Genomic DNA, 15,157 nt, shown 5'->3' with positions numbered 1-15,157 from the left:
TCGATTAAGTCAAGTTGAAAAAGCAGGAGTGGTTTGAATGAGCACACGAACCAGCACCTAACATCACATATCTCTCTCTCTCTCTCTCTCTCTCACACACACACACACACACACACACACACACACACACACACACCTTTAAAGTATTACACATATTCTGGCTGGATGTCTCCTTACTGGGCTAAACGAGAGATGCTAAGGCTTGTCACTAGTTTGACTCACAGGAGAGCCTGAGAAACCTGGGCTTGTTTGTGTCAATTTGCGTCAGAATGTTGAAAACATAGTTAGTAAGTGTAAATTGTTTATTTTATATAGTGAGTTATTATGTCTTGTAGGAGTGTGTGCAATGTTCCTGACGCATGGTGCAAAGTGCCACACAGTTCAGTGGCATTTAAAATATAATATGGTTATTGAAAAGTGTGATTAATGTTTCCAAATGGCTCTTATAATACACATAATATTTTAGATTATAGAAAAGCAGACAGAGGAAAAATATAAGACTTAAGATTACATATTCGAAAAGGAGAAGTACAAAATTATATAATTCCTCCCCTTCTCCATAGGTCATTGAATTTTAATTAACCAGTTTCCTTATTAATTTAAAGCTAAACTCTAATTAATTAAACATATGCACACATGATGAACTAAAACAATAATAAGAGTAATAATTAAATAACCAACTAATAAACAATAACCCCTGCAAACACCTGGTGACTGTCAAACCCCCTCTTCATCCCTGTACCTTGTGAAATAAACAAGAATATCCTCAGTTTAAAAAAAAAGTGCTCATGTCATTCACCTTAAAGTAGTGCTGAACTTTGTCCTGGAGGAAGCGAGGGTTTTCCTTCAGAGCCTGTCTGAACTTAGCAACACTGTCACTGATCTGCAGCAGCTCCACCGGGTTGCCGTCGTGGTTCCACGATGATGCAATGTACTAGAAACACAAACCATATGAAAATGTCAAGAATGACACTGAGAAAAAAAAAGATTCAGAAAACAAAAAAATCTATTTATCTCTTTTACTCTTGCTTCCTCTTATGTCAGAGAGGAACTTCATAACATGATTTATATTTAAAATAAAATGACAGAAAAATACATTTACTAATTCACATATAAATGATCTTTAAATCTTTAAATCTTAGATCTTAGATCTTTAAATATTGTTGTACTTGTGTAAAGAAGATAAGCAATGTTCTCTTTCAGTGATTGTGGCGTTTGGACAGTGAGAATGGTTTCTAGAATTATAGTACCACATCCTACACAAAGAAATCAGCAAATAAACCGCTCTGTGTACAAGATTGTCTCCCTGGACGATAATTGCGGACATGTTTGCATTCTGGATTTGTATGGACATTTACAGAAAAAAACAAACCGTAACACAAGATTTTACGCACACAAACTACCATTCATAGTACTGCTAACATACCTCCCACATGGAGGTTTATAAATACATAAAGTGACCTTGCTGTTGGGAAAATTAAATGGAGGTTAGAGACAAACAGCAGTGAACTCACCGAGGCCAGAGACAGGCCAAAGTTGGTGGACTGGTGTTTCATCTGTAGCTCAATCTTGTGGAGAAGAGCCTCGATTCTTTCCTCCTCAAAGCCTGTCCTGTGAGCAAAGATAAGGATGAATGACGCAAACTGATCTGACATATTAGTGTGGACATTTCGAATTCCTCCAATATTCCAACAAACTTTCGTTTTGTCTCTCCTTCCTGTAAAGCACTGGGTTTTGCTTTATGTAAACAAAACGTGTATCAGTACAAACTTGAACAGTGAATGAGGGTGACATGACAGGTGAGGAGCTTTTTACTTTTATTAATCCATGTCTGTGTTATCAACTCTTTTATGGATTTATAAAAACAATATAAAAGTTTGAGGGCGAATTTGTCTAATAAATGATACAGGCACTACTCACACGAAGCCGTGCACAATTAAAATAGAGCCATGAAATAAAAGTAGCCAATGGTACCACGGTGCTTACTCTATAATTTCATCGATGGTTTGGCTGATGGTTTGTTTCACCCTCTCTGCATCCTCCTCAGCCATTCCCTGCAGTCCTATGCTGAATGACGCCTCTTTGGTGCTGCCGTCATATCTGCACAAAAGGACATTTCAACACAATCTCAACAACACATGAGTATCAGACGCTTAAAGGCCCTTAAAGGCATTGCTTCAAACACAAGGTAGAAGGTAGATTTATTAAAAATACATTGTAAATTACATTTTTCTTTGATCCTGCTACATCTTCAGAGATGAAGGATAAGTTGATTAAAATCACCAGCTGCTATGAAAATTCCATCCTGTCAATAGATATTTGTACCTGTCAGAATGACCTACTCCACCTTCAATTACACATATACAAGCAGTGGGCCATTCTTATAGATATTTGTATTAAGTAATTAAATACTTAGGATTTTTTTTTTGTTATATCCATCAGATGTGTTGGATATGTAAGAATGAAATCAGTTATTGAGCTTTCTAACCAAACCACTAACTGTAACTGATCCCAAGTAAGTATAATGCAGGTTTGCTGTTATGTTGAAGCTCATGTACTCACCCTACGACAGAAGAGAAGTCGGTTCCTATCTTGGGTTCAATGAGAGCTTTGTAGAAGGGAGAGTTTGGTCCAGAGATCATTAGAGATGACAGCAGGCTGAGAGTGAATCCTTCAAATGTGTCCGTGATGCTGCAAAGAGAAACCAGAGCAAGACACCAGATACTGAGTACAGGGGAAGGCTCAGAGCTTCACTTCTACAAAACAACTGTTGTATGATGAATCGAGAATGATTGAAAAACTGTCAACATAACTATAAATACACACTGTAACACAAAACACACACTGTAAATAAATGCACAAGGAGATTAGAAAAAACAAAGGATACTACGCAAGTGTGATGCATTCACACGAGGAAAAGAAGATTTTCTTGATTTTTTTTATTTTTCTTGATTAGCACGATAATCTCAGAAAAAAAACATGAAAAAATTAATTCTGCCCTGGATTATTATGTGATTACTACCGCACTATTTCAGAAAAACAAGATCAGACTTTTTCTCCTCACACAAATGCATTATGGTTCTTTATGATACAGTGTCATTGTCATCAGAATCTCATAAATGTCATCCTACTAAAATGGGTTTAAGCATAAATGTCTCTGTGTAACACAGCAGGAGAAAGAAAGACGACGTGATCTTACTCTCCCAGCAGGTAGCTCACACACAGTGTGTCCTGCTTGGCTGGGTCTGGAGCCATAGCATCAGGGCTGCAGGTCACATGGTCTTCTCTCTGGGGAAACCAGTGAGGTTCACAGTGAGATCAGACTGACTGTTAAATGCATTTCCGTTTCTAAAAATAAAACAATAGAACCATGCATGCAAGTGATCATTCAACACGCAATGAATCTAAATAATTCAAACTGACAAGAACCCAATATTTGGATAGTGCTGTTTTTTTTTTTTTTTTTTTCAAAATAAAGAATTGTAACATGTGACTTATGTCTTCATTAGTTTTGCATTTTTTCCTGTGTTTAGACAGACTCTACACAACCTTAGTAAGCTATTTAAACCAATATAAGATTGGAGGAAGAATAAATGCAGTACATTATCTTACTTAGCTGAAGTAGTTCTTAAGGATTTTACAGATAAAACATGTCTATTTTTTGTCAGATGATATTGTAATCTTGAATACCCTTTCACCCTTACATGTTACAATAATATGTCTAAATTACAAACTCACAGGGCTGCTCCAGTGCGGCTGGGACGGGACCTCTGTGTTTGGGTTGATGCGTTCAAATTTGGACAGTGCTTCCTCTTCGATCTGCTTGAGATGCTGCTCCAAAGGCAAATCTCCATAAGTAAAGAACCTAAAGAACAAATAGTGAAAACTCTGAATGGATGTATATGTGTTTGTATTATAAAAGTGCTTTTAGGGAACATTTTAAAACATGTATGCAAAATTTAAAAAGCTACATGATTTCTGTCCTGTTACAGCAACATGCGTGTTTCCTATAAATAATGACAATATCTTTTTTTTTCAAATCAGATGGATGGAGAGGGCAATGAGGGCACAAACTGACAAATGTCTGAAGTTGAAAGCATAGACCCATGTCATGATGTCAATGTGGATTTTAACTAGCCTGTATCAGTTTGCAGCAAGAAATTATTCTTGCTCTGTTCTCATGTCATAACAGTGCAAAACATTTCCTGTTGTTTCTACATTGTGTACGTGTGTGTCCCTCTACCTAGCGTTGCTGGGGTGGTAATGTGTGGCGTGGAACTGTTTGAGTTGCTCCCAGGTGAGGTCGGGAATGGCCAGAGGCTCCCCTCCTGACACCACAGAGTAGGTGTGGTCAGGATACAGCTTGTTCTGGAGGTGCTGGGCGTACACACGCTCATTGTCCGACTGTAGTAATACACACAGGCAAACATACAACAGACTCAAAACATTTCTCAGATTCTGCCATTGCCAAAATGAGAAAAGCATTACTAATTCCAATATAAATATGTTACAACCTTTGATTTTTTAAGCTGTATTTAACATTGCCACAGTGTCTTGAATTTCTTGTTCTCATTCTTTCAAACATATTAGTTGATTTGGTTATTCTACTCCCAAATCCCATTATTTGTTTCAGTCATCACTGACCAAACTGCATCTGTATCTGTCCTTGTTCTCCTTTTATAGCTTTGCTTTGTTTTTTTTCTGGATTACAGGACATTTTGTTCAAGAGAAGCTCAACTGAACAGAGCAAACTTTCTTTTTTTTAATTTTTTTTTTTTTAACTTTTCTGCTATACTTTTATAGTTTTTATAGATTTTCACAGTTTAAGTAGGAAAAACTCACTTGTACATTAAATGTTTTAACTGTTGACACTGTTGAAAAGCACCTAATGGCCTGTGTGTGTACAAAAAAAGCACTGTATAGAACAGATAATAGCCATGCAAATTAAATGTTAATGACAGGTACTAGGGAAGTGTTGACTTACAAAAGCTCCTTTCATTTCATTGAACACCACTCCTTTAAAAACCAGAGGGGACTTGATATCTGTGGGATTTTCATTCTCCAGTCTCCAGCCCTCCTGCCTGGAAAATTACGACATACACAAACAAAGTAAGCAAGGCTGCCTCCATTTTTCTAACTGTTACAGACCTGTCAGGTGACATTTGCTAATACTTTATCTTTATTACAGTAATGTTAGAAAATACAGTGAAAGACAGAATCACTATCAAGTATTTAAACAGTTAATGTGGTTTACTGTATTTTTGTAACGCCATCAAATGAAGTAAAACAGAGCAGTTTTAGCATTCTAACACAGAACTGTGCCAGAGTAGTCAAAACTCACCAGAAATCCAGCTCTCGCAAACACGGGAAGAAAACTGCATCTAGATAGACTGACAGAAGATTCTGGAAGTCTTTCCCATTTTGGGTTGAGAATGGATACATGGTGTAGTCACTGGCTGTTCACGAGGAAGCAAACAAACAAACAACACACGCAAAAAAGACATTTCAGAAATAACCAACCATCATTTAATTTTCTTTTGATACGGACTAGTAAAATAATGACAGCGGCTTTTTATTGAATTTATCAAGTACGTCCTGTAGTGGTGCATGTAAACACTCTCTCTTATTGTCCGTATTTAAGTCACTATAATAACTTTAAGAAGTCCAAACGTATTATCTGGAATATAAAAATGTGAATCCATATATTCTGACCTGTAAACACTATAAAATCTTAACTGATACAGTCTGGCAGAGAATTTCCATTACAGTAATATGAAACTGATGAACACACATTACATTTAGGTTCAAATCATTGTTCTATACCTGTGAAAGCGTTCATGAAGGTGGACAGGGACCTGTTGAGCATCTTGAAGAAAGGGTCTCTGCAGGGATACTTCTCAGATCCACAAAGCACCGTGTGCTCCAGGATGTGTGGGACCCCTGTGCTGTCCATGGGGGTTGTTCTGAACTGGACACTGAAATACAGGAACGAGTAAGAGATATGTTTTTTATTGCTTTCTTGTTCAAGGATGTGTTGTTATACAAGTAAAACACATTTCAAAGCCATGCTGTGGTAAACTGTGACTGCAGAGAGAAAGTTAAATCTGCCATCACACATGAATTAAAAAAATAGGCGACACATATTCTCACCAACCTGAAGAGGTTATTGGAATCATCTCTGGCTGCGTGGAGGTACTGAGCTCCAGTTTTATCATGAGTCAACTTCACTGCTGTGAGGAACAAGTCAGGCACCACTACAACCTAGGAAAAAAGAATTAGCAGCTAAAGTGATCATTTGATTGATAATAGTAGACATTTTCATTAAGGCTCAAGGTTTTATGTCAGCTACAAATCAATTACTGGTACAAGAAGGTCAATGAAATCATAGAGAGACAACCATAAAACAATATCATTTTAAAAGTATATCAATTTAAAATCTGAACAGCATTAGTTTATAAGGCCTTAATTATACTTCTGTAAGTCATGCAAAGTTTACCTCTTTGACTGTAAAGCCATGGATTTTCTGTCCTAGTTGGTACTGACAGGCCCTCTCTTGTGCTGAAGTGCTCTTCAGCTTCCTGGTATACTGCTTGCCTTTGAAACTGGGAGAGGAAAATACTTAGTTAAACTAAGAATACTTAGTAATAGCTATTAGTACAAGGAACATTCACCTATGCTTGCTCAAGCAAAGCAGATTTCATATGAATGATTGAACAAATTAAGATTTAAATGCCGTGTCATGCTCATATTAATGCTCAGCCTGCATGGGCTTACAATACACCATAAAATCAGACAAGCCAGGATCAGAATGCAGCTGACACATTTTCCAAAAAACAAAACAAAAAAATAGTGAAACAACTCAGGGTTCCTTGAAGATGAAATTGTCATTAAGAGGAAGATAATTCATAAATCCTTCATAGCCACATTTACTATGTTGTATACATTAAACGATCAATTTTGCTTTCTTCCAGTCTTCTGAGATGAAATAGGCAAACTGAAAAACACTTCATCAACATTATCTCCCTCAAGTTGTCACAGTTTTTACAAAAGAAAATGGAACAACTTTCCAGTCCACCCAAGTCACGCAATATACTTTCCTCCCCAAATGTTTTAATTAATCAAACATATTGGCCGCAGGAAGAACACCAGCTCTGAGCTGTGCAACTACAGAAGTTTGGCTTCTGGATAAATGAGATGTGACATATGTTTTGAGGCCAACCTTCTGTTTGACATGCACATATATACTTAATTTTGGCTTTGACAATCATTTTACAGCTTTTGACTTTCTTGCATACTGGCTGACACATTCCCATAATAGGGCACAGTTCATTAATGATTCTTAATGAAGCTTAAATTAAAAGTTTTTTTCTCTATTTCAAAATATATCTGTCCAGAGTACACTATAGTTAATGTGGGCCTTAGCTTCAAATATAAAAAGTAACCACTGTAATAAATGAATCCTTAGAAATGAGCATGCCTTTTGTGGATATTTCATTATGGATAAAGCCTTTCAAGAGTATGCCAACATTTTAGACCATAAGCAAACACCATAAAATTACTACTAAATGTCTGCATGCCGTGAAATGATAGCTAACACAATATGCTATAATAACATATGAGTTTTTTAAGTAAAACTGCTATCATGACTGAGGTCGGAATTAGCTAGCTATCCTCTCCTTTTGCTCGCTTCGATGACCCCAAACAACAGTTACAAACCACAGTTACATACCACAGTCCAAAGGTGGCTAAACCTGCTATTCTATTAAAATACTAGTTAATATAAAAGTATTAACGGCAACGTTAGCTACATAACTCCAGAAGGATGCGTTCTCATCTCTGACTTTGGTCGCACAGCTGTTTCATCACTTTAAATGCCATGTCACTCTGACAAAGTCAAAGCACCCTTTCTAGCACAATAGCTAATCGTATTGTCACAAATAGCCAGTTAATGTTGTCGCGACACAACAAAGTCTCCAACAAACAAAAGTAGCACACATGTTTGGAAACATGCCAGGTATGTTCAAGCTAATTTGCTGTACCGTTAGCTAGCTAACTTACCTTACACATCGAAGTTTCTGGAGCACCGTCTTCGTTTGCCGAAACATGGCTTTGTCAGTCGCTAATTCTTTAAGTATGTGTACTCCGAGTATATTCAGCTGTAAAAACCACACAGTTTAACTCAAATTGTCTCTAATTTCATATTATTTTGGTTTGGATCGGTGTCCTCTCATGCTGTGTGTAAAACATTTCAAACATTTGAGCGGCTGCGCACATAAAAATGGACGCCACGCCTGCGCAGATTGCAGATCTGACAACCATTTTCTGCCGAGTTAAACCTATCCATCCGTACTAGAACTCTACGAATATTGCGCTGAGCAATTTTAGCATGGCTCTATTAGACATCCGCGAGTTAAACTCCCACTTCCAAACAACTTTGTATTTGATTGGTTGACTTGAAATGAAGACCAACTACGATTGGCTATAACTAATATTACCAAACCATGACTGGTATGGGGTGTTTTTGAAGGGCAGCAATATTGTAACACATATTTTACACCACTTTATGTCATAATTCAACTTTTGGTTCCCTCGAAATAAAGCGATTATTCGTAAAAGATTATCTAAGGAGTTCATCTTATTTTATTTCCCTGTAGATGTAATTTAATCTCTTATCCAGCAGATGTAGCTGTAAGATCATGTTCAGCAAAGTAGCATAAGTTACAGAAGTAGTTTGGTTAGTCACTTTCTTAGTTAGGCGTCACATCTTTTTGTTAATGTTCCACTCTGAAAGTGCAGCTGAACCACCCTTATTAAAAAATAATATTATAAAAAAAGTGTAAACCGTCCCCCACATTTTTAAAAACATTTACATACAATACTGCAGAATTAAAACTGTAATTCAGTGTTGCCAAACAACTTTTGTGTTTGCCATGACATTGCAAACTTCATTTACTAGAAGTGTAGAGCCTGAAAACTGTTTAAAGCATATCTGTTTCAAAAGAAGATTTTTATTATTTATTTATTTATTACTGAGAGATTTCTAAAGTTGACATTAGATGGTTTATATTAATATTACTGTTTTTGATGATTAGAAGTTTACTGTGACTGCTTCCAGTCTTCATAGTCTGCAAATGACTCAATGTTATGTAAAAATCCTTTCACTGACATGCTAGTTTTTGGCTTAGAACTCTTTCCTTACTGGTGCTATCTTCTTTTCCTTCATTTTCATTTCATGGGGAGAAGGCAATGAGCAGCAATGGCACAAAAAACATCAAGAAATCAATTTTTAAAAAAGTAACAAGAAAATTACCAGAAATTAGGCAGAAAAGTAAAAAAACAAACAAACAAAAAACAAAACTAGAAAATGACCCCAAAAAGTGCCAAACATATATATTTTTTAAATGTATTAAATCTTTTTTTTCCCCTATAACATAGTTTTTGAATATAAAATTATTGTCATTATACATATTTAGATATGTGCGACTTTTCTTGCCAAGTTGGTCATTGCCTTTCCCCTTTTGCTTTTTTTTTAAAAAACATCAAAACAATGTGTCTAACTTTCAAGTGGTTAAATAGCTTATGAGAGGCATCTGAATGCAGCACATGAAAACTGATGCTGATTCAGGATTCAGAGGGTTAATAACAGAGTCCTGACTAATAATAATAGCAATAGTACCAGAGGCCACCTTCTCTGCAGTTTGCATTTCATGACTAATTATATGACAGGAAGGCGACAATACTGTGGCATTTGAAAAAGCTCCCCCAAATGAAATGCAGACTTCAATATCCCCAAATCAGATGCTGTTCTCTGTGAAGCAAGTAGCAGGGAGGTACTCAAGATGACAGCTTTACATTCTTCCTATATAGCGTATAGCAAACATGTGATATACATCAAGTGTATATCACAACAAAAAGAATCAAAACAGGTTATAAAAGGTATGACTTTGTCACTACAACCCTAACACAGAGTTCTTCACTCACAATGAGATCCCGTGGGATTAGAATAGGAAGAGTATAGTTAGTTCTTATTATAGTACGGACTTCATGTGCAACTTCTTTTCTTCCCCTCACTCTGTTTGTATTGACAGCTAGTAGAGTGCCTTTTCTCTTTCCTTTTTTTTTTGAATATCTTTTGAGGCACCCACGGTCATCCCTTGTGTTGCACTGACAGCATGTGGGAGATTTTCCAGCAGCATGAATAGGAGGCCTTGGTGAGGAGGCAGGAGAGTTTTTTCTTTTCTTTTTTTTTTTTGACAGAGCAGGAGCGTCCTCCAACATGGAAGCTGGCTCCAGTCTGCCACTGCACGTTCATTATCAGGAGAGACCTTGATCACACAAAATGGGGTAAAACAGACTCTATGAAAAAAAAAATCATCTCTCAAACCCTATTATGTGAAAGGCTAAAGGTGGCCTTGATGTGATGTAATTCCAGTGGAATTCAGCTTGTTTCAAGGATTTTCTGAAGTCAAATTAAAATAGTGGGTTGAAGTGATTTCGTAACATTGCTGCATTGCTACATTTGTTTGGGTTGTTTTCTTTAATAAAAAAGCAATATTTATAGATTTTTTGACATTTTTGTTGCATGAGATTATACTTCTGTGTGAAAAAAAATAGCAACCAAATCAAAGAAGTCATTTTTTCATTTCATGGTGACTTTAAGGTCAACCGAAGGATTACATACTACTCTTTAAGGCTGAACAAACCTTACACCCCTCTGCTCTTAAAGCCCTTATTTGAATCAAGTAAACACATAGTGGTCAAGCTATGAACAAGGCTGTGTATTGTGGCACACAAACAACAAATCCTCAAATACAACGCAAATATACTGTCTGAAACGGAGTGGAAAATGAATACAGTATGTGGTGTTGCCAGATTGGTGAGTAACTGGTAGCATGTTGGCGCTGATGTGCTCTTTCCTCCAGGTAATCCTCAGGATTTCATAAAGGTCTGGACTGTCCAGACGCTGGTTCATCCAGGCTTAAGCTATCCATCAGTGTCAGATGGAAAACAAAACCCTCAGCTTCTCACGCTCTTCCTCGCTTCTATCTTTCACAGCTCTGTTATCCAGCAACAGTTTGCTGAGTATGAATGTTTCTTCCCCCAGCAACCACTTGCTACATATTCTTACTGTTATAAAGCCAAAGGTACGAAGACAGTCCTATCCACATCGGTGTCAAGGTTTTAGCTCGACCTCTTGTTAAGGGAAATATTGTGCTTAAGACTTTGTGTCAACAGTATTTGTGTGTCCCTTTCCTGTTTGTCCCCATCGAAGCAGAGTCCTGCACTGGGTCCGGTACCAGCGGGTACCTGATGTAACCCGCAAAAAGCTGTGAAATGGGTAAAAAAAAAAGTATGGACAAGGGTAAAAATTAACTACAGGCGAGCGGGCAGCGAGTCAGAACAGAATCAAACAAATAAAAAAGATGTGCAGTGTATGTGTAATATTTTGACATCTAAATCATTGTTATCAAGCTACAGCTCATTTTATTCTCAATGACACAACAGTGGTGAAAGCCCCCTGCAACTTGTCTCAAACTCAGCAGGCCCACCCGAGAAGAGACCCTGTCCGGGACCAACAGCTCTGCACTGGGCTCCCAGTGTTTTTCAGGATAGCTTTTAAGATGCTTTTATTAGTTTTTAAAGCTCTTAATAATTTTGGTGCTAGTTATTTATCAGATTTGATTTTATCTTTTGAGCTTTCTTGTACCCTAAGGTCTTCGGGAAGTGGGCTTTTAAAAGTCCCAAAAGTAAGACCAAAAACTCACAGTGAGGCGTCTTTGTTATTACTATGCTCCACCTTTGTGGAACAGCCTGCCTGAAGACCAGAGGGAAGCAGAGGGGGTTGATATTTTTAAGAGCAAACTCCTACCTTTTTTTTTTAGTCTTGGTTACTGTATTACTAGATACTATATTATTTTATTTTATTATTTTTTTAAACATTTTTATCTATTATCATTTGTTCCTTTTTGTGTCTTATTGTTCTTATTGTCTCATTGTTGTTACTTATTATTAATACTATATTTATTTATTTTGTATCCTTTATCTATTCCTTACTTATGGTAGCGTTTACTTAGTTCCTGGTTTTTAGTTTTTAATGAGTACTCTTATTTATCTTATATTTAAGGAACTTTTATTAACGGGTGCAGCTTTGACTTAAAGATAATGACGGGTAACAGGTCAGTTCTGGTACCAAACTTTACTGGTATGGGCAGGTACGGTTTGCAAAAATAGACCTGTGCAGGACTCTGCATCAGTTTGGTGTGTCAGAGCCCTGACCTCAACACCATCCAACGATTTTTGGACTGGAGTGTCAACTGAGAGCCAGGACTTATCACCCAGTATCAGTAGCCAAACTCACTAATGCTCCTGTGGCTGAAGATCAAATCCCTGCAGCCAGGTTCCAACATGTGGTGCAAAGCCTGAAACCAGAATATTTAAGACTGCAGTAGCAGATAATTGCCCATATTTTGTAATAAAATGTTTAACAATCACCATGGGCGTAATTGTTTGCTGTCCATATAGTTTTGTCCATGTAGTTTACATATTTAGCTGTAGGTATACTGCCTTGCATAGACACAGTTTGGATCTCTGATAAGGTGTGACAAAAACTGCAATTGTTAACCTTACATTTGCATTTATTTATTTTTCAGTCAGTCAAAAGTTATATAAACGTGAGGTAAAATCCAAGAACATCAAGGAAATGCCTTGGATAAGGACTATAGACTATATGCACAAGACTCACTTACAAAGAGAGAGACACATGTAGCATGCTGTTATTTGCTAATTAGCACTAAATTCAACATATAGCTGAAGCTGATAGGAATGCTATGACTTTTGCAGATATTTGGTTATAAACAAAAGTACTGGAAAAATCTGACTGACCAGAGGGCATTATCCTCTCTTAAATCTACAGTTAGTTGCTTTTATGAGAATAACTTTGTTTCATATTTGCTGAAACTGTCACTACTGCTATGAAAGACATATGAAAAAATCATGTCCCTTCTCCTCTCCATACTGCCTCTAATTACATTTGCTAAAATCAGACCGTGGCTTACCAAAAAGAAGAGATCATGATAATCACAACTGATAAATTGCAGTCAAACTGTCAACCTAGGCTGTGCTGATTAAATATGAAACAACATTCTGAAACTGCAGTGTCTATTTCACAATTTAAATGTTTTAAGAAACATATGTTAGTGTCCTGTTTATCTGTAAAATGAGAACATTTGTGACCTGGCTGCCATGTTTGAAATAGTTGACAAAGTACCGAGCACTACCCGCCAGCCGTACCAACTCTCTCATGTTACTGCTACTCATATTTTAGTGTACAGTTTAGCTGTAACATGAGAAAGTTGATCTGGCTGGTGGGCAGTGCTTGGTACTTCATCCAACTGTATTCAACATGACGGCTTGGTCACAAGCTCTCGTTTTGCAGATAAACAGTACACAAAAATCTAATATATAATATATATAATATAATAAAACATTTGAGGTAAGAAAAATGCAATGCAGTAACAAAAGTTTGAATAATATTTCATCAAGGCTGCCTAGTTTGACTGCAGTTCACAGGCCATGGTTGACATAATTCACAGCTGCATCAGAGCCTCCTTGACTCTGATTGGTTGTTTTTACACAGAAAAATGGTTCAAGTCAATAGAGTAGGCAGAGGAGTATGATTTGTTTTTCCTCGCAGATTATCTGTCACATTTAGTGATGTATGAGTATAGTAAAAGCTTTAGCCATAGACTGAAAATAAAGATGGATGACGCATCCCTACTTTCCCCCAGTATCCTTAAGTGAAGCCAAAATATCCGGGGTACGGCAGCTGCTATCTTACGCTAGTGACGTTATTCGCAGTCAGTGCAGTTGTGATCTCCACAGTGGTAGAGTTCATCAAAACACTGACGTGACCAATTGCTAGCAGCACCACAGAAAGTCAGTGCACGGATATGCTTACACCGCTGTGAATTATGGCAGAAAATCCCCTTTCTGTACAATTAAATAACTCTTTAAAACCAACTTTTTGGTAAAAATGAACACTTAATAAACATCAAAGCGATGAGAACTACCTTGAATGAGTGAAACCAACTTTGGGAAAAATTTATTTGGTGTGTACTTTTGAGTTTTTAGTTTTGCCCATCTCCCATACATGAACATGGAGAGGGCAGGCTCTGTGGCCTGTACTGCAGTCAGCCACCAGGGAGCGATTGAGCTATTGGGCTTCACTTACTGGGAGCTGTCATCTTGTCCATCTTAAAATATGGTCTATAGTTTCAGAAAATACTTCAGCAAATTTGACAAAGATTATTTTTTATAAAAATTAGCAACTGCAGCTTTAAGCCACACTATAAGCAGGGTGAAAAAACACAAAGGTACCAATAACTGCTTGCTGACAATAGTAAATCTTGACTCCTTATTATTGAAATAATTAAAACGTTTCATTGTGTTTCTATCTTTATTTGACATCATGAGCTCTGCAGTAATCACATTCAGTGCATATGATGAAACACCCATTGTACGTGGTGGCATTTTGGCTTGCACTGGTCAGCCATCCGCCCTATCAGTGCTAAGGTTTATCACATAACGCCCTCGCCGTGCCTTTATCACTCTCCTCACAAAGGGCAAATAAAGGTTGGGTATTTGATAAAATAAATTATCACGGGCTGTTTACTTTAAGCCCAGTCCACCTCGGCAAGGCAGAGCCATGCCTTCTCCCTCAATTCAGTCACATAACACCAAGCCCCTTTTGCATCAGGTAATAGAAGTGAGCGGGATGGGGATGTTTGTATATGAAATCTTGTATTTTACCAAATGGAATGAGCTGTAATTTTGAGATATCGAACAATATGTAGAAACAATTTTGTCTCCCTGAAATTGGATTGGTTTTGGTAAATGTATTTCGGAATGAAGCTGTTTCAGACTATATAACAACATGTATTAAAGTATGAAGCCATTTGATGCCAGCCATTAGTGAAAAACATTGAGGCAGTAAACAGCAACAAGGAATTTAAATGTTCAACCTGACGCCTACCTCTTGGGATGTGTCCTCATCACAGCTGCTCATGCAGGTGCTCAGAAAGGATGAAACATTCTACATGTGCAACAGAGGTCACATTCTGTGTCTGGACATATTTTGTGATAAAAGCTGTGAAAATCT

The 15,157-nt window shown here is 37.2% G+C and overlaps 1 protein-coding gene across 1 annotated transcript in view; it reads right to left on the bottom strand.

The window, feature by feature from the left end:
* Window positions 1–8,259, bottom strand: part of LOC121951293 (presequence protease, mitochondrial-like) — a 9,418-nt gene extending 1,159 nt beyond the window's left edge. Inside the window, exons 1-13 of the mRNA XM_042497558.1 lie at window positions 8,059–8,259; window positions 6,497–6,602; window positions 6,155–6,261; window positions 5,824–5,975; window positions 5,342–5,456; window positions 4,985–5,081; window positions 4,244–4,404; window positions 3,739–3,865; window positions 3,200–3,288; window positions 2,563–2,691; window positions 1,987–2,100; window positions 1,515–1,611; window positions 800–934 (exon numbers count right to left, since the gene is read on the bottom strand). Of these exons, the coding sequence (XP_042353492.1) occupies window positions 800–934; window positions 1,515–1,611; window positions 1,987–2,100; window positions 2,563–2,691; window positions 3,200–3,288; window positions 3,739–3,865; window positions 4,244–4,404; window positions 4,985–5,081; window positions 5,342–5,456; window positions 5,824–5,975; window positions 6,155–6,261; window positions 6,497–6,602; window positions 8,059–8,105 (1,476 nt within the window). The 5' untranslated portion in view covers window positions 8,106–8,259. The remainder of the gene's footprint in view (window positions 1–799; window positions 935–1,514; window positions 1,612–1,986; window positions 2,101–2,562; window positions 2,692–3,199; window positions 3,289–3,738; window positions 3,866–4,243; window positions 4,405–4,984; window positions 5,082–5,341; window positions 5,457–5,823; window positions 5,976–6,154; window positions 6,262–6,496; window positions 6,603–8,058) is intronic.
* Window positions 8,260–15,157: the final 6,898 nt, after the last annotated feature.

This window comes from Plectropomus leopardus, chromosome 12, assembly GCF_008729295.1.
Source record: "Plectropomus leopardus isolate mb chromosome 12, YSFRI_Pleo_2.0, whole genome shotgun sequence".
NCBI lineage: Eukaryota > Metazoa > Chordata > Actinopteri > Perciformes > Serranidae > Plectropomus > Plectropomus leopardus.
Note: the sequence above shows the minus strand (reverse complement) of the source record. Positions and strands in the feature narration are given on the sequence as shown.